The sequence below is a fragment of the Styela clava genome, chromosome 1 (assembly GCF_964204865.1).
Source record: "Styela clava chromosome 1, kaStyClav1.hap1.2, whole genome shotgun sequence".
In the NCBI taxonomy this organism is placed as follows: Eukaryota; Metazoa; Chordata; class Ascidiacea; order Stolidobranchia; family Styelidae; genus Styela; species Styela clava.
The window spans coordinates 8,811,099-8,837,059 of NC_135250.1; the positions used below are offsets into that span (position 1 = coordinate 8,811,099).

Here is a 25,961-nt window from a genome sequence, read left to right on the forward strand (position 1 = left end):
AAATTACATGGCAGCATAAAGGCAACATACGGACATCATAACAGAATCGAAAGATGAATACAACAGGGATTGATTCAGATATTTTATTTTGTGACAAAGAGTATGATATACTGCTATTTCTAGAAATTCCGCTTGAATACTGAGTATTCAACTATATATGTGTAAATAGTTTGCAGTGTAACTTACAGTGTAACATTTTTAAACATTCATTTAGTGGCATATTTTTGATTTGTACTCTCTGTGTGTATACCGGTACTGTTTTAACAATGTTGGCCACGTCAATGTATCAATTAGGCTACAGACCTACTCACGTGTGATAAGTGTTTTTCCTAATAATTGCTTTTATGAGTGTCCGCACACCGAATTTGCCGCCATGGTTTTGCGTTTGTTTGTATATTAAACCACTTATCACCTTTTCCGCAATGCCCAATCTAGCAATCAGTGTAGTTTTTCATGGCTTGGTTTTTCTTAAAGCTTTCATGGCTTCATGAGTATGACTATCGTCGCAAATTTATTACATTCCACTCCCCACATTATCTTTGCATGAGGTTGTAGGTATTGGTCATTATCAACGTAATTGTTGAAAGAGAGTACAACAGCCCGAAAGTTTATTACTATCGTGTATTTTGTTTTTTAAGTTTGGCCCAAGCCTCATTTAATTGGGCTTGTGTTTTTTGTGTGCGTGCTGGTGGGCAGGCACATGAGATACTTCATGTTTTGAACTTTTTTGTAGGTTTTGCCTGCCCTCCAGAATTCTCCATTTTAAATTTAGGTTTGTTATGGAGTTTTCGAAATAAACTATCTATCTATCTATCTATGTTCAGCGAAGTGAACGCCCAGGCATAAGGCCGCTTTGGCTGCATCTTCTCCGGCTGCCATCCAAATTCTTCTTCGTCGATCCGCCTCTTCCGGGTGCTGCAGTATTCGATTAAATCGTAAATAGATACTACTACGGTTAAACTTTCTATCAAATCTTCTTCTGAACCGCGCTTCATATTCGTCGTATAAAACGTTTAAATATTTTAAGCGGACTTAAACTAACATCTGGTTGGTAGTGGATCTTTCAGTAAACATTATCAGTGCTACAATTTAAATCGTTGTTGTTCTTCAGTCCTTTAAATTCTATTATGTATTTCATTCACTGTATAACAGTGTGTATCCATCTTCATTAAATCCCGGAAACGTGTATTTAGATACTGAGATTTTAGATCTCCATTCACAGCTTCGCCATATCAACCGTATTATACCATCGTATATTATTTGTATCAATTGTTGATGTTGTTTTTGACGGGTTTGTTAAATCTACTTTATGTTGTTGTTTCTGACAGTGATGCATTGTACACGGCTTTATCCCCGATCTTATTTTTCTGCTTCCTGGTAGACATGATAACTGTAATTCTGGCCCGGCTGTTGTTTCCCACCGGTCAAATTTTTCAGATACACCGCCTGATGATTGCCCGTTTGTGGTGTTGATGTTCTCCCATATCGTGAGGTACATTAGTGGTACGATACTCCTCCTGTTTGTGTCGCTGTTGACGGTCTGCCAAAGTTCATCGGGTGATATAACGTCGTTGTTAGATTCTTTACTCTGAAGTATTCGTATACAGTAAATGGGTTTGACCACGGTAAAAATCGTTTCCTTGTACTACTTTTCCAATTTGTTAGTAGTTTAAAGCCTTCTGTTCTTGATTAACTTTCAAAGAAATGTCCTCCTTCGAATTGGTCTATCCATTCGTCTTGGACGTCAGGTGGTGGCGGACATCCTTCTGATCTCCTCCGGATTTCCATGCTCCGTATTGTATACGTTCTCGCCTTTGCATAGGTCGCTAAGACTGTTCCCTTTGTCCAGTTTGTGTCCACTTCTATATGATCATGGATAATTGTACCACTTCCATTAGAAGCATGGGTCGCATTAGATCTGGTCTTGCTAACGCTGCTATCATGTTCTATCTCAAGTAATTTGTTTGCTGGTTCATCTTTTTTTCACTCCTCCTCTGACATCATTTGTTGACTGTTCTCTTTGTCGTTTCCGAGCTCTATTTATATTTGTTATCCGGCCATAATGTTTTGGTTTGGCAGCACCTCCTCTGGCTAAGTTATCTACTGCCATTGCCGGTCCTTCTACTTCTTCATTTTCATCTGCACTTCATTTACTTCACTAAAATATTGAAGCGCGTTGACCGCCGAATTTCGTTTTTGATACTTACGACATCCGTTGTAGTGCAATAAACCCGTCTCACCACAATGAATTTGATTGTGAGATAATAATGGACGATTGCCAATTTGCCGATTATTTCCAATTTTTTCATCAAGTTTGATACGATTACGACATCCGTTGTAGTGCAATAAACGCGTCTCACAACAATGAATTTGATTGTGAGATAATAATGGACGATTGCCAAGTAAGTTGAACGAGGGCGTTCATGTATCTTCGACGTAAAAGATGATTGTACAAGGAATCATAATATGTTTAGTCAAAACAAGATGAATCGCAGTTTGCAAGTTGATTTTATCTTTAAAATAAACAAGACGAAAGGAGCCACATAAAACCGTCGCAAGAGCCGCGGGTTGGCCACTCCTGATCTAGCGCTCCCCTGGTTGGATCAGTACCATTCTTCGATTGAATTACCTCCCCATCTGTTTTTTTTTTTTCGTCTCAACCAACGCCGCTCTTGCGCCTTAGACATTTTTTCTTTTTTTACTCGTTTCCCCACTTTCTTCGTTTGTGCATTTGCAGGACGGCAGCCCCATAATAAAATTGGCCGAGACTATGCGTTTTCGATTTTGTACCGGTATTCGATTAGTGGTTATCAAGCTTTTTGAAAAATTACGCACAACGCTCGGTCCCCTTGCAATTTTTCTGATGATTGGCGGTCCACTAAACTAAAGCAGGGCTACTCAACTATTTTTACCAAAGGTCCATTTAGAAAACTTCAAACTTACTGGGGTCCGGACATTACAGAAAATTTATTTCATTAAATAAACGAAACTTCAAATGCAATATTAAATCAAATACAAAGAGCAATGAATAACTCACAAATATGGATACAAATGTCGCACATCGGTACCAGTACGACAAACTGTGTAGTTGTGTATGTAGATGGTATCAAAAATCACCTTAAACTATGAAACGAGCCAATATAAATAGGCAGACGGTCCAAATTGAATGATCAGAAGGTCCGGATTTGGACCGCGGTCCGCCAGTTGAGTAGCCCTGCACTAAAGAATTGAAGGCAAATAAAAACGCGGTATATCAAGCATTCATCTATTGAATGACATTGAAAGTTTCAATTTGAAACAGTTCAATGAGATGGGTGCGCCTGCTGGGCTTCCACTAGTTCTTCTGTCTTGGATAATGCTCTCATATCGTGTCGCACGTCCATTCTGTTTCAACATTTTGTTTTAATAGCGAGTAACGTAGAAAAAGCTACCTAACATTCGTAAGCTGTTGCAAATGGAATGGCCACTTTTAGTGCCATTTTAGCGACATCGGGATAGGACAGTGCTATTTCAATCCTAAATTCACTGCGGGGCATGTATTGAAAATTTAGTTTTGCACCCCAATCACTCACAAGATCGATGTACTGTTTTTGAATCAAACTGTCTTCCGAGGGTATATCGCTAATAAGTGATTCCAAACGGATTATTGATGAATCGATAATATTTTTTCAAAATCTGGTAAGGTGGGAAAATAACGGAAAATTTTCTTCAGCAAGAATGGAAACGTGACGTTTCATGACAACGAGGATATTTTCTCGTATGTGAAGTTCATTTTCATCGAGAAATAAATTTAGAATTGGATATGGGGCATCGCTATTTTTTCATAAATCAGCAAAGAGACGAGAGTTCAGTGCGTTCGTTTTAATGAAGTTAACTACTTTAGCCACACTATTGAAGAAATTTTCCAATTCATCAAGCATAGTTTTCCCATGAGTGCTTGACGATGAATAATGCAGTGTGTACCAATATCGTCTGGGGACTTCTTTTTCACCAAAATCGGAAAACCGGAACGATAGCCAAGCATTGCCCACTGCACCGTCTGTGCAAACGCCAATGACATGCTTCCACTTGAGATCATGATCCTCAAAAAAACTTTTCAACTATGCCAAATATTTCCTTTGCAGTTTGGTTAGACTGAGAGTTTCGCAAAACAAAAATTCTCCTTCTAAATGCTAAATTGCCAAAAAGGTAAACATCGAATTCTGTATCTTAGAGGTCACCTGTGAAGGTCAGAATTTCTCAACACGTTTGACATGATAATTTGGCAACAAGGCAAGATCAATTGTTGTCCAATGTTGTGGCCATTTTTTAGAAATTTCGTAGAAGGCTTTTAGCCCAGCTGCATTTTTCTCTCCAAAATACCCTGTACTATCAAGTCTTCATTCCATTGAATTTTCATCATGACGACTGAAGGAGTCTTGATCTTTGGTTTTTGCACTGGAATGATGTGTTTCCAAGTCCTTTTTCAACTTGCTGGGCTTTAATGCAGAACTCTCGAACCCTGTGTTGCACAGAACGCACTGTGGTTTTTCTTCTCCACCAGAACTTATCACAGAAAAACCAAATTTCACATATGAATCGTTATATCTAAATTTCTTTTATAAATGATTACCAAACCTCCATTACTTATCGATCTTGATCGGTAAGTATGTTGATAGGTATTTGTCTGTTAGATACACGCGATATCTCACGAAAGCGAGGTTAAATCTGCTCCAAATTTTACATGTGCATTCATCATATCTCGGACCAGAAGCCTATTAATTTTGGATGAATTATGTAGTATAATTAGCGAGTTATTGATTAATTAGTGATGGGACACACGATATCGCTATGGAGTAAGAACGGATGAATCGAAACCGCAGTTTCTGTTTTGAGGATCCCCTAACTTTCGATCGATAAGTCTTCGGTCTCCGACCGATATTCTCGTGTTAGATATTCTGAGCTCTTCGTCCATCTGCCAAGTCTTTCCACGAGTTCCTGTAAAAATCGAGACATAGGAATTTTGTAATTTTTCACTTTCTTAAAGCTGTAAAGTCGGAGAAAATTCAAATCGACTCTGCCTGTCGAATCCGGACTCAAACCATACTCTGGGTGAGAATTTTCTTTACTCTGACTACAACTCCCGAATCCGGGATGAAAATAACTTCTACTTCCACTCCAGCTGCAAAATCCGAAATAACCTAATTTTTGTAACAATAACTTCAACTTTGGGCTGTTTAGAAAATGCGTCTCCTGCTCCAACCCCAGCGAAAAAATGTCATTTTCCTCATCAGCTTATAAAAAAAAAATTCGAATAATGCTTTTTGTGTTTTACTAAACGTTTCAGTTATTACTTTACCTCTTTCCGAATCCTGATTGTCTTCGTCGCATTTCTATTCCTTTCTTTGAATTCTATTCTTTTCCAAATCCACTTGAAAGAAGAAGTAATTTGAATTCGTTACTCTTCTTCTTCATAAATATAATCAGGCGTCTCAATGTGATTGAAAGGAGAGGTATTTTAAAATATATATCAGTCTTGAAAATATGAAGCTAGCTACTGTTATATATATTGCTGAAGAATGCATCCATAACGATTTGCGGCTCGCATTTCAAAATTCAAAGGCAAGGGCAAGTTTGGCGTTAAATCGACTATTACCCCGAGTTTCGTTGATATTGCTATTTCAAAATACATACTTGAGTCGTTTTTATGCGGCTCCTCACAACCATAAGGTTTGAAGTTGACCCTGACACTAAAAAAGTTGATAACCACTGTTCTAGACCTGAAGTAAAAAATTGAACTTTTTGCTCTACGATAACCCAGACAATAGAATGTAATTAGAAATCACATACACGAATATGAAGCGAAAAATTAACATTATTCTCAAATTTATAATTTTTGTAAAAATATGGTACTCTCAAAAATACACATGATTTTACTATTACAGGCTTCCGGAGATTTCCGAACTAGAAGTGTTTTCCTGAAAACTTCCTTTTTGTGGAATAAGTTTTCAACAAGCAGTTTCGCTGACAGCTTAGAGTAACTTTAGTCCTAAGCGAGTGCAAGTCCGATATGTCGGCTCAGTCAAAAAGCTTGCAGTTAAGGCAGTGACACGGATAAGTTAACCAGTTCATTACAGCAGTTGCATTGACCATATGTATATATTATTGTTGAATAACAATAGTTTAATTTGAAATTAATAAACGAACTACTTACTACGTGGTTGCATCATTATAGTTGTATTATCATGTTTCAAATACAAAATTGAAAACAGCTTAATATCTCCCAGGCATATTATTTATATAAAATATGTACAAACATATCAATAAATATATTTCGAAAATAGTGTACCGAATAATATTGTAACAAATTCGTAGATTCGCATATAATACATAAGCTTATCTTGAAGAAATGATAGCAATCATTCGTTTATTACAATTTCTCGGTTTTGCATTCAGACAACTCGTTTTGGAACTCATGAATAACCCTGTGATGTGGGCATCCAAGCATGGAAGCGTCAGTCGGTAAATATTCCGGATGCGTTTTAGTGTGTTTAGCAGGCGCAGAGCGTGTTAATGGTGGACGATTTACATTATCATATAGCTAAGTATTTATATCAAATTATCTATCTAATTGTGAAGACTAGGAATTAGTCTCGCGACAGGCCAGCAATATGCCGATCCAGTGTTCTCTTCCAGACATCGTTATACCCGATAAATCATTGTCTGAAGTGGTACTAGAAAGAATGCTTGGATACGGGGATGCTGTAGCTATGGTAAGTCTCTTAACAACAGCATTTTGTCAAATACAAAATTGCGCTTTTGCACACTTGCCTAAGGCTTTATATCAAATTGCTGTTACAATGCTGCGTATTTTTTCGATGAATGCCGGAGCAGAGCTCTGTATGAAATTACGTTAAACTCAAAAACCAAAGATAGTATTCAGACGAAAAGTCTCTCAACCGCGTTTCGTCGGACCCGCTATCTTGCCACAGGGCAAGGCAACGTGAACTGGCTTGAAGCTGGATTTTGATTTGACAATATCTAGAAAACTTGAATAATTTGTATATTCTCATATGAATATGGAAAATATGCTACACTTTTTAAATTTTACAAGCAAAGATGCATATATATATCAAGCAGGCATTTTATGCGTGCGAGAAAGTTTTTTATTTCGTGTGTTAATATGACATGCTGCATGTATTTTCTGCGATTATGGTAGGTCTCTCATAACACCATGGTAAAAAGTGGAACATCTTAACATCTTTGCCATTATTATAGGTGGATAACACACTCGACGGGAAAGAATTCACGTTCAACGAGTTTCGAGACAAAATTCGTTGCTGTGCTGGATCTTTAAACAAACAGGGTTTGAAACAAGGAGACACTGTAGGTCTATGCGCACCAACTTGCTTAGAATTCCCTGTTGCAATGTTTGGAATTTTGTCATGCGGCGCAAAAGTAGCTCCATGCAATCCAGAATATACTAAAGGTGTTTGATTCGTATAAAATAACATGAATTACTTTAGCGGCGAAACCGTTCTGTTGATTTCATATCTTGTTATCAACGTTTTGTAGTTTGGGCACGTGAAAAAGCATGTAGCAATAGGGGGGCAGAATATCGACAATCGTAATTATTGATTTCGAGTTTATTTCAGATCTTTAAATACATAATTCCCTTATCGGGTTAATGTCGTACTATAGTACCAGACGTGGTAACATACACCCGAGCTGTTTATAACTCTATTATACTCCACAAAGTAACCATCCGAAATAAATTTGCGTAGAGAGAAAAGTTAAAAAAAATTTAAAATATTATGTATGGCTTTCATGCATAATTGCAAAATTTTTGTCACAGGTGAAATAATACAACAATTCAAAATTTCCGAACCAAATATGGTGTTTGTTAACGAAGGTAATGTTGAGTTGATGAAAGAAGTGCTGAAGGAACTTTCATACGTCGAGGTATTTTTTTATGAAATCTATTTTTTTAAGCATCCTACTGTAAAATAATACTCTTACGTAGATGGGATACTTTAAAACGCTTATGAGACTGTTTTTCTCAACAAGCATCTCACCTAAATACCCAATTGTCGACACATACTCGTGGTAATAACTTATTTTCTCTTCTCCTAGACGATCTCCTAATAAACGTTAAAATGCAGAAAAGGAATTTTAAAGCTCTAAGCGTTTTTAGGAGTGAAGTTTTTACGAAGTTGTGATTGCTACACCCATCTATGGTGGCTCATCGTTGTCACTAGTTAAATTAAAAAAGTGAAATAAAAAACTGAAAATAAAAATTAATCAAAAAAAATTCGTAAAAAAAAAATTAACACGAAATGAAAAAATTAAAATGCAAAAAAAAAAAATTAAAAAAAAACGCGATTGAAATGAAAATAAAAAAGGGTGGCAACGATGGGCCGTCTGCCCTTTTTTATTTTATTTTTTCAAATTTTTTTTTGAATTTTTATTCCGTTTTTACCTTTTTTTCCTTTCTTATTTTAAATTTTTTTGTTTTTTTACAAATTTTATTTTTTCATTTTATTTTTTATATTTTACTAGTGACAACGATGGGCCACCATACTCATCCAATTCATTTACAAGAATGCAAGATCATGTGTGAAATAATGAGGAATATCGCGTGATTTTCAAATGATGTTTCCAATTGCATTTTAGTTTCTATATTTCGGTTCAATATTGTAGCAAGTTCTCTAACATCGATATTCGTTAAAATACGTTCCTATGCTTTATTTGACACCTAACTTGGTCAAAATGTTATTTCTATCACAATTTTTAGAAACTTTTTGTCATTGGACGCAGTGAAGAATTTTCTACTTTGAATGATATGCTTCTACCAGAGAACGAGAAGGGTATGTTTACCATTAGAAAACAATCAGGACCTAGTAACGCATTATTTTTAAACTACAGTTTTCCGCGCCATATATTTCAGATTAGTGTAATAAATTATACAAAGAATTTACTACACAAAATTATATCACATAGTTATGACAAGGTGACCTATCAGAAAAATATTTATACTTTCGAAACAAGCTGTATGTTTCAGACGCGGCAGTTCCACCGAGAAATTTTGATACACCCTAATTCTTTTTACCAATGTTCAGGCGCTAACTGGAAATCTTTCACCCAGGATGACAACCAAGGGAGGAACTTCGCTATACGTTCATGATTAAAAGTTTCATTTTGTTATTTTTTAGATTTTCCTCAAAATGTTGAAATAAATCCCAGCGAGGATGTTTGCATGTTACCTCATTCCAGTGGAACTACAGGTTTGCCCAAAAGTGTAATGTTAACTCATACAAATCTCGTTGCTTGTAGTTTGATTGGAGGGTATGTTCTCTCGGTTATGATATTTCATCATTGGGCAAAAACCATGATATTTTTACTGATCTTGTTATGTTATTCAGCCATGCAACCGGATACACAACGAAAGATTCTTTTTACATGGATAGACCAATGTTTAACATGGGTGGATTTGGGGTTGCAATCTTCACGCTGATGCTCGGTGTTAAACTTGTGCTAGACAAAGACTCCAATGTGGAAAAAATTCTCGCAGCGGTAGAAAAGTACAAGGTTGGAGTTCTAGTTGCCATTTCGTGTTTCAAATATTTCTATATTCTTACGTACATCTATTCTTTTAGATCACCCATCTTCCAGCAGTGCCATCGCTTATGATACTACTGGCAAAGACAGACGAATATTTCAAATACGATACTTCATCCTTGAAACTCATTCCTTGTGGAGGAGCCTCTTTATCAGAGCCAATAATGAACGCCTTAAAAGAGCGTTATAAAGTTAAAATAGCTCCAAGTAAGCTGGTTACCCGGTTTTGTCTTGTGTTTATATAGTTATGCTCAATCGTGTAATAAATATATTAATAGTTTTATTCCGGTTATTTGAAGCTATTTATATTGCCATTTTAACCAACCGTGATATGATACAAATAATGTTATAGTACGAAAGTATGTAATCAGATAGACACGCCTGCATCATGTAGAACTTTCCATTTACAAAAATATATTTTTGCAAACGACCTTATGTTTTATTTAGTGTACGGAATGACAGAATGTTCTCCTATATCTATAAATAACGACGCCGAGAATTTTTTATCGTCTGTTGGATCAGCGGCACCAAATACTATAGTAAAGGTAGATTACAATCTTTCCTGATTATAAATTCTTTATTAACATTTTTTCATCGCAAACATAATCTTGTTATTGGCGTTTTTACCATTGTTTTTCAGGTTGTAGATCTGACCACTGGCGACGAACTTGGTTGTGATCAAAGTGGAGAAATCATGGCTAAAGGCCCACAAGTGAGTTAAACAAAATCCATGAACCACTAATGCTACATAAGGTTCGTTACCACTTTTAAGATTGTAAGTTATATTTGATAAAAAATGCAGCATTTTCTACTGTATCAGGGATCTCAATAACCTGATGAAATGTCGTGTATTCGTTGGAATTTTTGTGGCTTTTGCGGTGTTCAAGTTATATGTATTTAAATCACGTTGAGTGTTTTGCAATCATCGCCCAATATATGAACCTCTCCTGACTTTTTCAACGCGGAAAATGAACGGTAAACTATAGTGTTCAAACTGAATAAAACACACAACCATATTTATGTTATATCTTTGAATTTTGTTTCAGTTATCTTTTTGCAAACTTGGGTAACATATATTCTTGCTTGATGACGAACCGATTTCGGATTGCACAAGCAGCTAAACAATATAGTTTCGACTAATATACAATTAATTTTTGTACTTGTAGGTTATGAAAGGATATATGAGAAATCCCGAAGCAACCGATCTGACAATAGATAAAGATGGGTGGATACACACAGGAGATATTGGTTACTACGATAAAAACGGAATGTTATATGTCATTGACCGTTTAAAAGAAGTTATAAAATACAAAACTCATCAGGTATAAGAAATGAAAATTTTATTGATATAAATATTGTTTTATCGATTCAAAAGCCAAGTAAAAAGTATTCAGAGTTTCTCAAATGCTATTATCCTGGAAAGCAAATCCTGGAGGCAACGTCAAAGTGTAGAAGCACGTCTCCCTGTCAAGAAAACGCATTCGTGCATAATTTCGTATATTTGTGTCTTGATATAACTGTGGAGAGAACATATACCATATGTCCCAATTTCACGGTATCTTGTCGAATCTTGAATATCTTCACTGTGATCGCAATTTCTTCTGTCGATTTAATCAATTATTTCGATCAAAGCCACCAAGCTTCAGGAAAAATATGTATATTACATTCCGTACCATTCTCTCATCTAACACTTGGCGACTCAGATTTTACGATGGACTTATCGAGACACGTGATCTCTAACGTGCAATACAATCGTATCATACCTCATGCCACTGAGCGCCAAATACTACTAGATCGATTTGTCCGACTCTAAATTGAATGCCAATTGAGTTTTTGAATTGAATTACAGGTGCCACCTGCGGAATTAGAAAGCTTAATTTTGAAACATCCAAAGGTTGCCGATGTGGGTGTAATTGGAATACCTGATGACTTTGCAGGCGAAGTACCAAAAGCCTATGTCGTGCGAAAAGACGAAACACTCTCCGAGGACCAAATTATAGAGTTTGTAAAAAGTAATTATACAGTCACACCTTCTAGTTAATTTATTTTTAACATGACTCGCTTAGCCATCAGTTTGAACAATATCCCAGGTTCAAGTCCTGCTTAGTCCAGAAGTCACCTTAAGCCCAAGAAAGCGAACCAGAAATATACGCATCTTTTAAAATTCTGCCTACGCTCATCCGGTAGCATCCCCTAGGCCTAGGGCCTATAGGGTACTAGAATTAGATTGTTTTGTGATAATGACGCATGGTATTTCATCTTATTCACCGTGCAAAATCGTGTCATATTCCATGAACCTCCATCATTATATAGTAGGCTAAATATTTGAAATGATGCATATATTTCTGGATCGCTTTCTTAGACTTGGGTTGACTTCTGGACTAAGCAGGACTTGGACCTGTAATATCTAGCCTACTCTATCAAGATGATGGGTCCTGGAATATGTCACGAGTTTTCAGGGTGAATAAGATGCAATATTATGCGTCACTTGCACAAAGCAAACTAAATCCAGTTAATGCTGTTTGTAATCAATTCAGACTACATTGCAAGTGTTGCTAAGTTTGTTTGTTTTTATAAAAAAAAAATCAGCCCCAGTAACTATGTGTATTCTGTTTAGATGAACTGGTCGAATACAAACATTTGAGAGGCGGAGTGGAATTTATTGAAGCTATTCCAAAATCTGCTGGGAAAATACGTCGGAGAGAGTTGAAAAAACTCGCAGGATTTTGATTTATGAATGCTGCTTTTTTGAAACTAAACTTGCATTTAGGTATAGAATTGAATATTTATTGTGTGACTTATAAACAGCTTGGTGTTACACGCTATACCTGGAAAATGTTGGGCTTTCTATTCATTAATTTGTTTAATGGATTGACTTAGACATGATGTTTATTTAAAGATTGATTATATATTCAACGCCAAGAGAGACAGACGATCTAGGTCGAAACCTCTTATTTTGTGTTGGTTCTTCGGGAAAAATAAAGGATATTTGTAAGAAACAGTTGGCGATCATAGTGACGCGTATTATAAATAGCAATTGCAGACAGAGATTGAGGGATGTAGGCTTATTAATGCAGATTATCATTATTTTTATGTCGTTCACAATTAAAAATTTGCCGTCGTTAATTGCGCAGCTCGGCGGTGTGGCGCATCGTGCTAAGCGTTAGGAATACGCTCGCCACCGCATTTCTGATTACCCTTCGTGGGATTGCAGGTTCGAATCCCATGCGTGGATGATCATGTGCAGGAGGAATTGCCGGACTCCTCGCCGCCGTAGGGTGGTTCACGTAACGCTGATCGGTTACGGCTTCCTCTACCATCAAGTCCATGCTTCCGAAAACAAATAACTGGTTAACTAATCCCATACCCGCCCGACCTGGAATGGTAACCGGACGGACCAGAAATAGATAAACATGACAACAAACCCTTTATTGTGCAAACAATTGATCATTTTTTGTCATTTATCAAACTAAAACATGCAAAATATCTATGTTTAATAAAAGATTTAAAACTATTCACAACGGAGAAAGTGCTCAATATTCAACTTCGCTAGTAGTCAATTTAGTGACATTAGTGATGTCGATAAGATTTTCTGATTATTTTTATGACGAAACAACACCAAATGCGATTTTTCGATTACCTTTCAGCAAAGGCGACGTGGGCCATAGATAATTAAGCTGCGGGACACATGTGGCCCGCGGGCCTGGGTTTGGACCATCCTGCTATAAACGTTTGTTTTAATTATTTAGTTCTGTTATAAAGTTTTATTGGTGCTGCTTTGGTAAGTGATCTCCGTATTTCTTATTAACTTGGATTATCCTAACCGCGAATATATTTATATTCGGTGCTCTTGTAGTATGTGCACCAAGATGGCGCACAACCTGAACATAGTATTGTACCAGATTAGGGTTCAGGTTGTGCGCCATCTTGGTGCACATGATACGGGAGTGACTTATATTCTGTATATACAGCGTGTCCGAAAAAATTCGCTCGATTTTATGGTAATAACAATTAAAAACTTTGCCCGATTTCACAGCAATACCAATTATAAGTTTAAATAAACTTTATTGTATGATAAATGAGAACTGCAAGCACAATAAGAACTATTAATAAAAAGACAAATGAAATCTTTTTTTGTTATTAGTATGATATCGGACAGAATTCTTTGGACACACTGTATATATATTTATATTCTATTCGCCTTGAGGTCCTGTGCTAATCGTGACCTGGTATTTTTAAGATCTAATCGCGTTGGATCCTATGAAGTAAACTGGATTAAAGCTAATGTTTAGGAGAACAGATCGCACTTGTACATTGAGATGCGTATCTTTCTAAGTTTGTAATGACTTGCCATAAACATGTTCACGATCGAGGAATCAGTATTGCTTATTATCTGATTATTATCTTTTGACTTAGCAATTATAGCAGCAATTTTCATTAAATGCCCCGAAATATTACTCCATGCACTTTGAACCGCAAAATTTAAGCTGTGTTGGCAAAAAGACGACAAACAAGTAGATAATAATCCTGATGCAGCAGTCTATGAAAAACAAAATGCTAAGATGCTTGATGAATTACTGTAATTTGTTAGATTGTAATCATGGGTTTGCCTAAACCTCAGACTCTGGAATTCCACGCTAACGGCAAACGCGGGAATGACCCGGGCATATACTGAAAACAATGGTATTGACCCGATTTATTGCAAGCCAAGTCATTTTAGGTTAGAGTCGGCCTCTCATCCAAGGATACGATTGGGTATTAAATTGAATGATTTTCATTGTGCGGACCATTCGTCAGCTTGTAGTCGGCCCGTCCATATTGGGGAAGCTTGTCAAAACCTATATTTGTAATCAACTGTGAAGACTTTTATAAAACCATCTTCATGTTGATATTTTATTGTACAGGGTACTTGAATAATGACATACCCGCAACGGGTGTAAAAAATTGGAAACTGCGAATTCGTTTAGGTGGGTGTGAAAATCTCGCTCGTCCGTGACGCTCGTCACTTTTGAAGATAAAGTGATGGGAAGGTGATGTTATTAATAAGTCCTTTGCTTTCTGCATATTTTGTTGGATAGCCTGTGTATTGAAATTGATATCGCCCTCCTACATTCAAAGAAGATTTTGTGCCATGTAGCCTAGCGATTAATTCACACCCCATTCACCGTAGTAACGTCTGTTGTCGACGACTGTTCTTGTCAACACTACACTTACTGTTCTATATGAAAACGATCTTTTTATTAACCTTCGTTCTGTCAAATTCCCTTCGGCTAAGATGTTTCGAACTAACTTCGTTCGTTTAAGATGGCATTCTGAGTAAGACGATAACCACAATTTGTCACGAGGCACACAGAAAAAAGTTATACCATTGTTTTTAAAAGCGATTTATTTCACCTCAAAAAGTTACGACTGTATACAGTCGTATATATAAATGAAATATCTGACATGATGAAATACGTTTTTTTTTACAATTAATGGTTACACTAATTACTAAATAGTAATGTTATACTAATGTTTTTCTAAATATCTGAATATTCACTGTTTTAAATTTGACCACAAAAGCAGTATGAGAGTGTACAAAATATGTGTACATCTAAAACAAAATAATCTTTATTGAACCCGATCGAAGTTGAATATCATGTTTTCTTTTAGCTATTGCCTGGAGAGCACTTGCAATAGATCGTCTGCAAAATAAAAAGAAGCATTTAAATTCTTTAGGTGCATTTCAACATGCGTCCACATATACATATCAACCACGGAATAAACTGCCACAGGTTGCGCAATTTATTTCACATTGAATGAGATCGTGATGTCTCATATACGATTCTGTCATTCGTGATATTTTGATTCAGAGTCAAGTAAGGACCGTATAAAAACATGATAATTATCACCATGACAAATTAAAACCGTGTCCGTTTTGATGTCATTTAAAAATCAGAAAAATTGCAAACCTAAAAAACAATGCTCTTGTTGTTTTCGTGTCAAAGTAGCAAAAAGATTTGGTTGCTATCGATTGGACTACATTTTGTCATAATTCAACAAGTTACTACTAGTGAGTTAAAAAAAATAACTTAATTAATAAATACCAGGTATTGAACAGTTTGTGGATTGCCTTTTGGTTTTATGCACGTCAGTGTAGGTGTACAACCGCATGGATTTCCATAACTATAAATGTGTAAAATAGTTTTACTCAACATTTAAATTGTTCATACACCATTGTTGATCTGCGTCCGGTAACTGCTCGTTTGTTTCTAATTCGCCATTTTATTTTATTGGTGAATATTTAGCTAACTAATGTTAATATTTGATAAAAAAACGTGACAAAAATGCTTGACACAATGTCCACCAGAATAGCTTTTTTCGAATAAACTTAGTACAAGCATTGTACAATGCAAAATGTAATACGAGTATTCACATCCAAACTATGATGAAGTATGGTAAAATGTCTCTATGTAGTACTATAGAAAGTGAGAAACTGTATTGTTGCTTACTTGCATTCGTATGATTCGAGAAAGTTACAATGTGCCGGTCCTCTAGGCGCCGGAATGTAACATTTTGTGGCACATTCTTCGTCGACGGCGTCGACAGGTGGATATGGCGGGTCATTTGGACAAAATGCTCCGGGATTTAACGCTCTGTAAGGCAAAGGGGTTTGTAGCACAGTTCACAATTTTAAAGTTGATATGATTACAATACATCTTTGAACGCTACACGATATAATAGTGTAAAATCTTATATAGTATCTATGTAAAGTATTTTCCAAAGATTTAAAATCATGATCTGGCTCAACAATCGTTTATAATCGAATGACTATTCATTTACTAATACGAATAATTCCTAATAATTTGGATCTACTTAGATAGCGATTAAATACCATATAAACTACTGCAGCTGACATAAATCTATACTTACATTTTTGATACAAATTGGCATCTCGGCAAACCATCATATGGGCAATTCTGTAAAACATAATATTTTAGATATAAAATAACTAAAAAGTTTGCACTCGAACTAAACCACTACTGAAGGATACTCATTGAATCATATTATTCATTACAAGAAATGCATTGACTTAGAATAAAATTAGATTTTATTGTATAATAGCAATTGTTCAAAAAATCTGATGTAACTGTAAGAGATTGCATCCCATGCAAAATAGAGGAAATCAATTCGGAACGAAAATCTGTTGAGAAACATTAGCTTTTTCAAAGATATTTACACAACAATCTTCATTTTTATTGGATTAAATTGCTTTTGGTTATTCCGACAAAATAATTTGTAGATTTGAACTACACGTTTACGTTAGATAAATATTTTATGAATTTTTGCTAAAAATTGTGTTTTTAACCAACCTCAAGTACTTTTATGTCTGGAAATTGTGCTCCTCGACAGCTATAGAACACCATGTATAAAACAGCAAGCTTTACCGGGATATCCATAACTGTTTCTTCGCGAGATAGTATGGTCATCAACCTTGCACGCCCAGCGAATTTATTTCAATTCAACATGCCCTCGGGGAAATTTCCCGACCTTCAAATGCTGGCGATTTCAACTTATTCCACAAATAGTACATAATTTATTTATTTTCATACAACGCTTATCCACGTCTTTCGCTTCTGACATTTTTAAAAGATCCTGATTTTTTTCGGATTTGACATTGTCCTAGCTTCATACCCTTTCAAACATTTTACGACTATATCACAATTTATTATCACATATGCTGAAGAGTTTTCAACCTTGGAGTGGCATACTCACATTTTTAACATTTGTTATCATACGAAATATGTGTCAAAACAGAAGTAGTTTTTTTTATTTGATGAATCTTGGAAAAAAAGGAGCTTCCGAAGTATGTGCACCAAGATGGCGCACAACCTGAACACAGCATGTTTACCAGGCTAGGGTTCGTATTGTGCGGCATCTTGGTGCACATACTTCGGGAGAGCCAAAACAAATGCACAAGTATGATGTGCAAAAACGTGTTTCAGCGGGTGACTTAAACGTTGTGCGAACTATTTTTAATAAATGTTTAATAACATATTTTTTTAAAAATCTTTTTCATATGACAAACGAAACCGAATGCTTCGACCTGTTTCACTATATGTATTAGCAAATCAAGTTGATTTGTCTGCTCGTTTGGAAGTGGCACAAGTTTTAAAAACAATCAAACTTAATACAACCAAATAATGAAATCTTACAAAGAATGCTATTTTAGACAAGTCCAGTTCGAGTAACGAAACCTTAATTAACCCAAAAGCATAGTTTTTCGTCTGTTCAATAATTATCGAATTAAGAATAAGAGTAGGCCTAATTCTAAAGCTCATTTGAAGAGAATTAGTCCCAAAATCCAGAAATACATCATTATTGTTCTAATGACCTCGTTATTATTAACAGTATCGGAAAGTATAACGCACACGTCTTTGTAAAACATCGTTTTCGGGATTGAGCGCTATGTGCAGAAATAATTATGGACAATTATCACTTACTCAACGAAGAAAATTTCAAATAATTACCTTCATTCCAACTAGGTAAATTACCGTTGAGCTTTAATTTATTTTTAACAAAATGCGCAATAAAAATCGAAAATAAAAACAATTTTTTTTTAAAACAATTTTACAATGATTTTTGTCCAGTTTGTATCCAGGAATACGTAAAAATAGCCATTTCTATAGGATAATTTAATAAATATATTGTGCACATAATTATGATAAGCTAAATTTTGTTATATTATAGCCGTAACTGATCTTTTGTAGAAAGCCTCCGTCAAAAAAAAAAGCTTAAAATAAAAAATGAGTAATTATACAGTCACAATTCATATCAATACAACTCATTGATGGAATTCAGCACTGAAATCAGCAATGGCCCAGGGGTTAGCGAACGCGCATTTACTTAAAACGTGGCGATCGCAATCTGTATTACTTGAAACGTGTCGGGGCTGTTTTTTTTTCAAATTGGTGGAGACTTTCTACAAAAGATCCGCCCTAGCTTGTATTAGTTCATATCGAAGAAAATTTTAACACGAGAAAGCAATGCTTAAATGTATGAACTCGAAAGCCAAAACGATGTAGTACGAGTATGCAATTTTTCAATAATTTTTTTTTTCACTTCAGGCCAGCGGCAGCGCAGTCTTCGCGACTTCGCCTGAACATCAGCTAGTGACGAATCCGAACGAGGAACCGCCACAACCGCAATTTTGATAACGTCTCGCACACAAAAAACGAATTCCATAGAGGCCACATGAATTTTTGAAATAAATAAAAGTAATAGTCTTCTAGCGACAAATACATCTTTAACTACGGAAAATGTTGAAGCAATTGACAGCGAATACAGAGTAAAGCGATTTTTCATAACATCAAGTGGAAAAATATCCAAACGAATTCATATGCCACTTCGTGTTTAATAATACACAATTTATACATAACGTCGTCGCACACAAGAAATTAATCCCATATAGGTCACAGAAAATTTTTGCAAACATTTGAAGTAATTGAGAAGAAAAGCGATTTTTTTTATTACAACAAGAGAATAAATACAAAATGTCAAAACGATACTTCGTGTTTCATAACAAAACGATTAATTTCGTATCCAAAAGCATTCTTGATCTTGTGTATCGTGGCACTGTGACGTTATATAAAGCGAAAACGCAACCGAAGCATACTGTGAGTTTTAGGCCACATAAACGTGGGCACTAAGACCCAAGGTCAGTTTCAACCTATTTGTTTAAATCTTCTCTCCAATATTATAATTGTCAAATGTATCTGACCAATTACGCGGCGTAGCTTCGGAACTTCCAGTCGATGGTAAAAAGTTTGGAAATGACATTCAAAAACAGGTTTCGAACCAGCTGGAGCCTGGAGAAATAAACTTATACGCTGTCTATATCTTATTATTGCTCGAAAACATTCATTATTATTATTTGCATTCGTCATATTCTACAAAAAATAAAAATCAATTTATGGTGCGTGACAAATATTTTTAATCCGCCCGACAAATTAATGCAATTTGTGTCAGATTGTAAGAATGTGTTTCCCACATCGATGGAATTCAATTCCGATCCTCCATGGCTGCAAACCATTGGACTGACTCGAATATATGGAGGACAATGGATTGACTTTATTTATTGCAAGCCAAATCTTTTTGGATAGGAGTCGACTTTTGATATAATCTCATACAACTGGATACCATTGCGTAATAAATTGAATGAAATTTCTATTTGGTCGGTACAAAATAGGAAAATTTATAATTGTAACCGATTGCATAGGTTCTTGTGAAACCAGCTGTATGTGTTTACATTAAATTTGATATTTTATTGAGCCACATACTCTCAACAAGCGTGAGATATTCCACTGCAAACTTATTTGAGTTGATGTTGAAATCTCGCTCACTCGTGACGCATATTTCACATCCATTCACTACGTTCGGTATAACATGTGCTTGTCAAGATATGTTATATAGAAACCTTTTTTCTAATAACCATCGTTCTGTCAAATTTTCTTCTACCAAGCTGTTTGGAACTAACTTTGTCTGTTTTAGATTGCATTCACGATACCCGCAGTTCTTACGATAAACTCGAAAGAAGTTATACTGTATGCCATTGCAATATCAGAAGAGTTTTATTTCACATAAAAAACGACTACATACACGAGATATCCGACATGACGAATTGCGTATAATATTACAATTGATGGGCTGTATTACATTAATCTTTGTCCAAGCAAAAATATATATATATAAAAGATATCGACCAAATATCTAAACATTAACACTAAAGTCAAAATATGTATCATTTCGATGTATACTGGCGGGCATTGTTATATTGAACTCAAGTTAAGTAGAATATCATATTTTTTCACGAGAGCGTAAATTTCGTCATTAGATGCAACTGCAGTAGGTCGCCTGCAAATGTAAGAAAAACAATTAAAATTTTCGGAGAGCATCGCACTTTCTACGGGCATAAACATACCAACTACTGCACAATCTGACATCGCCAGCACAATCTGCAATTTTGATGAGATGCTGAGTCTCATATTCTAGAAGGATGTATGCCAAACCGTGATATTTTGGTTCGCTGTCCGATTCAGTTTATATTAGTACCGCATGAAAACACAGTATTTTTCACCAATCAAATTAAAAACGTATCCGTCCTTGATGTCATTCAGGATTGTGGCAGTAAAAAGGCAAAGAATAGTTGTTTCTGAGTTTAAAAAATAACTTAATTAATGAATACACGATAATGAACAGTTTCATGATTGCCATGTGGTTTCAGGTAAACCTCTGCAGGTGAACAACTGCACGGATTTCCAGCACTGAAAATATATAAAGATATTTTACTCAACATTCGAATCGTTCATACACAATAGTTGATCTTATCCGGTATTTGGTAAGACTGTTTCTTATTCGCCATATTACTTTATTGATGCCAAATAGCTAACTGATGTTAATATCTGATAAAAAAACGAGACCAAAATACGGAGAATAAATAATACAAACAACATGTATGGTTGCCTCCAACACACTCTCGGGAGAATTTCTCGCCATAACAATGATGGCGATTTCCACTTATTTCACATATTGTACTTGCACATAACATCATTTTATACAATGGTCAAGCACGCTTTTCGCTCTTAATCATTTCTGGGACCTCCTAAAGTATGCGCACCAAGATAGCGCATAACCTGAACTCAGGTTGTGTACCTGTACCAGGTTAGGGTTTAGGTTATGCGACATCTTGGTGCGCATACTTCAGGAGTACCCATTTCTGGAAGGTCGGGATTCTTTCGGACCTCAACCGTCTCAAACATTTAGGGATTTATTACAGATTTATCGAATGCTGAAGATGGGTTTGATTTTCAATCTTTAAATGGAATTTAATTATGTAAATAATTCTATTTTCATTAGCATACGAATTATGAGTCAAAACAGTAGTTTTGTCGAACAAGTAGTTTTTTCTTGATAAATCTTAAAAAAATTCAAATTGCGATGCATGACGATGTTCAACGGACCTCATTTTTTGCGAACTATTTAAAAATGTTTAAAAACCTAGTGTTCCGAAAAACTTATTCACATGACAAGCGAATCCAAATAATTTATATATTATTTACCAAGTGTAAAATGGATTTGATTTGTCATTTCGTTTCGATGTGGCACACGTTCAAATACAATCAAACTTCAAACATTCAAATAATCGAATCTCCCAAGGAATGCTATTATGAACAAATTAAGAAATCTAATTCCTGTCACGAAATCCTCTAAATAACCCAAAAGCATAGTTTTTTGTCTGTTTAATAATTATCGAAATAATAATAAAAGTAGGCTTAATTCTAAAGCTCGTTCGAAAAAATATTAGTCCGATAATTCAGTAATAAATACATCCTTATTGTTCTAACGACATCCGAATTATCTGTCCATCGGAAGAGGCATGACGTATGAAATCTTTATTAATCATCATCTTCGGGATTAAGCGCTGTGACAAAAATTAATGATGGACAATTATCACTGACTTAATAAAGAAAACTTAAAGTAATTATCTCCATTCCAACGAAGCAAATTACCGGTAGTATCAAATTTATTTTTAACAAAATTCACCAAAAATCGAGATTTAAAACAATTTTTATTTTCGATTAATTTCACAATAAATTTTGTTCAGTTTTTTTATAGGAATACGTAGAAGTAGTCATTTCCAATGGATTTTATTTTTAAAATACATAACGCTACCCACATATTTATGATAAGCTAAATTTTGTTATATTATAGCCGTAACGAATCTTTTGTGAGAGCCTTCACCAAAAAAATACTCTCGTCCTCACTCAAAATAATAAAATAGTAATTATTCGGTTACAATTTTCATTCATTGATGGAATTCTTCAATGTCAGGGTTAGGGTTAGCGAACGCGCGTCATTAAAAACATGGCGAGCACAATATGCAGTATTTTGACGTGGCGGGGCTGTTTTACCCAAATCTCACATTTTTGCATTAGTGGCGGGGCATTTCTACAAAAGATCCGACATAACTCGTATAGTATTAGTTTATATCGAAAAATAAAAAGTTTATGATGTTTGTTCCATGTATCATTGCTACATTGGTGAAAAAGTGAAAACGAGTGTGATTCATAAATGTTGAATATATCGGTGTGTAAAAAACTAATATTATTCAGGAGAATAATAATACTCAAGGTTCGAGATATCCATTCTGGCAATCACAAAAAACATAGTGTCGCGTTTGACCTAATTTTTCATCCATTGACGTTTCCGTGAAATTACATAAGAAAAAAGCTAAATTATTACATTTAATTTAATTCTTCATTCATAATACGTTGTTATTAACATTAATGCCATTAATCGCGCTTTTACGAAAAATGATGAAAATTAACTTAAAAACAAACGAACTATACATTCAAATACGTTCCGACGTTCTGTTTTATTAGCCTTGTATTCTTTTCCCTCATTGTATTCGCAGTTTTGTACCGTTACAAGAAAGTAGAAAATATATATTACAATTGTATAAGCAAATAAGCCTAAAATAGCGGGTAGGAAATTGCGCACACACAGCGCTCGAAGACATGTGATAGTGGTTTCGGTTTGGTACTAGAATACGTGAGATAGATTGTAACCCAAGGTCAGGAAATCCGATCCTGTAAATTTTAACTTTTTCATCTCTGACCCGTTCCCCTAAACTACTAACTCAGCGCCTTCCCTACTCCTCTTTCATCCAGTTTTACCAATTTCGACTTCTGAACTTTATATAAACAACATAGTGCTGTTTTCAAGTTCATAACTTCATGTCACTATTCTCATACTGTTCAACATTGAAATAAAACGATTTATTTTACTGAAAGCAAAGCAGCATCTTCACAAAAACATTTGAAAGATTTGTTGACATGATATAAAATGATACATCGAGAGTTGGAACCTCCAACTTGACTAAACAAAAATCTAAATAAATAGCATTCGCAATTGAACTTTTTTTCTATCGTATATTTAAATTTTTTTTGTTATATTTAACAATTTATCTTCATGCCTAACGAAGCGAAATTTCGAGGACCAGCAATATAGCCGTAAAAAGCTGGGAGGGTGGACCAAAGACCTCCGACCTAAACTCATTTTGACAGGTTACCATATTTAAAGTATAACAACATCACAAATATTCCAATACAAACATAAATTGAGAAATTTTGCAGATGGGCAATTTGCGGTAATGATGCAAATAGACTGCGGAATATGGACACTTGAGATCGATAGACAGAAAATATAAATATGTGTTGAATGACTTATAGTATTATATGTTTTTTTTTCAAACATATGATTGTATTATCTTGAATGTATGTACAAACGGTACAATCAACTATACCAGGGGTGGCCAACCTGCTTTCGACCGCGATCGACTAAAATCTTCAAAATGAATCGCGACCGACTGATCGGTAACAAGGTCATGAACACTGAATGTGCAGATAACTGTGCACACGCATACAAAAAATCCAACCGCTGCCAATAAGATGATATTGTGGGCACATTGTTATTGAAATCGACACAAAATTTGTATTTTTTATGCTCCATTTAAGTTGGTTATTTGATTATTTAATTGTACCCGCGATTCTTCGCTTGCTTAGAATTAGAACAAATTGGGCATTTTGATGCCACTGCTACCATTGCAAATAAAATTTATCACACTACTCTTGGAGTGAGACAACAACTTTCGCATACTACGGAAGTTATTATAAGATCGTTTGTCAGTCTAGACACGCGATATTCGGCTCTACATTTTTAAACCTTGGCAACGGAAAAACTTGCATGCGTTACGTAATAATATGCTTTATCGGGCTTGCCAAGACTCAAATGCTGTATGTGTATTTTGCGCCTGTAAAGTACTGTATTCTTCCTGTTGTAAAACACACAACTAGTTCGAGGCAATTTTTGGTGGTATTTCAATAAAATTCACTCAACATCAGACGCGAACGACTGCTCGAGATGTGAGGATCGACCGGTCGTTCGCGATCGACTTGTTCGGATTTGAAAACAACAACGGATGCGCGGTTTGCCTTATTTTCGAATGCTACCATCGCCATATGGGTGTTTTTCTGTGAGTGTTTCAGATCAACTGTACCAAAGAATCATAGTCGATTTCATTCTATATCATTTAACAGTGATATAATTTCATAAACTTTCTCCAAACAACAATCCAAGGGTAATAGAATCTAACATGTACATATAAAGAGTAGCGAATGTATTGAATCGTAACAATTAGGCCTATAAAAAATATTTTTTATAAACTTTATTATAAGTCGAAACTACATAGTCAAATACATATACATATAGATCATAAAAATATTATTATCCTACGTTTCAAAACACTCTTTAAAAGCATATTGCAAAATTTTTCATTATATCAAAGCTTATGAACTGCATAATTAGGCAGATCAACTGAAAGAATGGTTTACAGTCCTTCCAAACCAGTGAGTCGCGAAGCTGGTGGTGGATCACCGAGCATTCCCAAACTTTTTGTGAGAGCCTGTCTCTTATCAAGTCAAGATTTAATCTGATAATATCCAATTTGCAAAGCTCAAGTTTCGCATTAATAGCAAATAGCATGGGATACATTGTTTCTTTTCTCTTATAATAATATCTCATTGTGGTTTGCACAAAAACGACGCAATAAAAGTGGGCCGCGAACTGGAAAACGTTTGGAAGAACTGATTTAGTAGATGTTTACGATTTCATTAAATATTTATATGCATAGCACAGAATTCATTTATTCCCATTCATGTGTTTTCATTAAATCAAAAAAGAATACGTTTTTGAAGATTGGCAAATATAGATTTGAATTTTATATATACAATGACATTTATATATACATTCGTAATATGGTATGATATGAATATCATACAGATATATATATTTCATGACAATCAAATTTATATGGTGTGTATATGTGTTAACGAATAATTGCAGTTCAAAAATGAATCATTTTGATCTATTATTCGAAGTTCATCTCTGGAAGGGGCTTATTGTATGCTATTTCTTCAGCATTGAACTTCTTGTATGACATCATTTTCGTGTAAATGTGCATGAATAGTTTGGGAAACCTTGTTGAGAAAAAGTTCCAGTAACCAGCAGCAGAGTTTTCGAAGCATTCTTTCACGGGCTCCCCGTCTTCGTTCATATGCACATATCGATTTCGAAAAAATCGTAAAAGATCGAATATGCATGTTTTTTCAAATTTGAATTCTCGTTTTGTGTTTTTCTTAGGCTTGGCGAAATCTGAAATCATTTCTATTTTGATTGGTCCTCTGACTCTTCTTCTATTAAGGCGTGACATTTCCTGTTTAGTAAGTTTTAATTCTTCTATCCAACCGCCAGGTGGGATCACTCTT

General features: G+C 35.2%; 2 protein-coding genes across 3 annotated transcripts; one reads left to right on the forward strand and one right to left on the reverse strand.

Moving 5' to 3' along the window:
- Positions 1-6,099: 6,099 nt before the first annotated feature.
- On the forward strand, positions 6,100-12,375 carry LOC120345049 (uncharacterized). Its single transcript, XM_039414433.2, has 12 exons — positions 6,100-6,752; positions 7,258-7,468; positions 7,835-7,941; positions 8,774-8,846; positions 9,192-9,324; positions 9,402-9,567; positions 9,636-9,804; positions 10,045-10,142; positions 10,238-10,309; positions 10,764-10,919; positions 11,447-11,609; positions 12,215-12,375. Exons 1-12 carry the CDS (start codon positions 6,651-6,653, stop codon positions 12,325-12,327), a joined length of 1,563 nt encoding a protein of 520 aa, XP_039270367.2. The 5' UTR covers positions 6,100-6,650; the 3' UTR covers positions 12,328-12,375.
- Positions 12,376-14,963: 2,588 nt separating this feature from the next.
- Positions 14,964-17,092, reverse strand: LOC120347410 (uncharacterized). 2 transcript variants are annotated; one of them, XM_039417372.2, is made up of 5 exons: positions 16,950-17,087; positions 16,510-16,556; positions 16,089-16,232; positions 15,684-15,762; positions 14,964-15,281 (listed from the first exon to the last, which is right to left on the reverse strand). In XM_039417372.2, exons 1-5 carry the CDS (start codon positions 17,064-17,066, stop codon positions 15,246-15,248), a joined length of 423 nt encoding a protein of 140 aa, XP_039273306.2. In that variant the 5' UTR covers positions 17,067-17,087; the 3' UTR covers positions 14,964-15,245. The 2 variants fall into 2 exon arrangements, with proteins under 2 accessions (XP_039273306.2, XP_039273313.2); XM_039417379.2 differs by lacking the exon at positions 15,684-15,762 and having other exon boundaries at positions 16,950-17,092.
- Between the last annotated feature and the right edge of the window lie 8,869 nt (positions 17,093-25,961).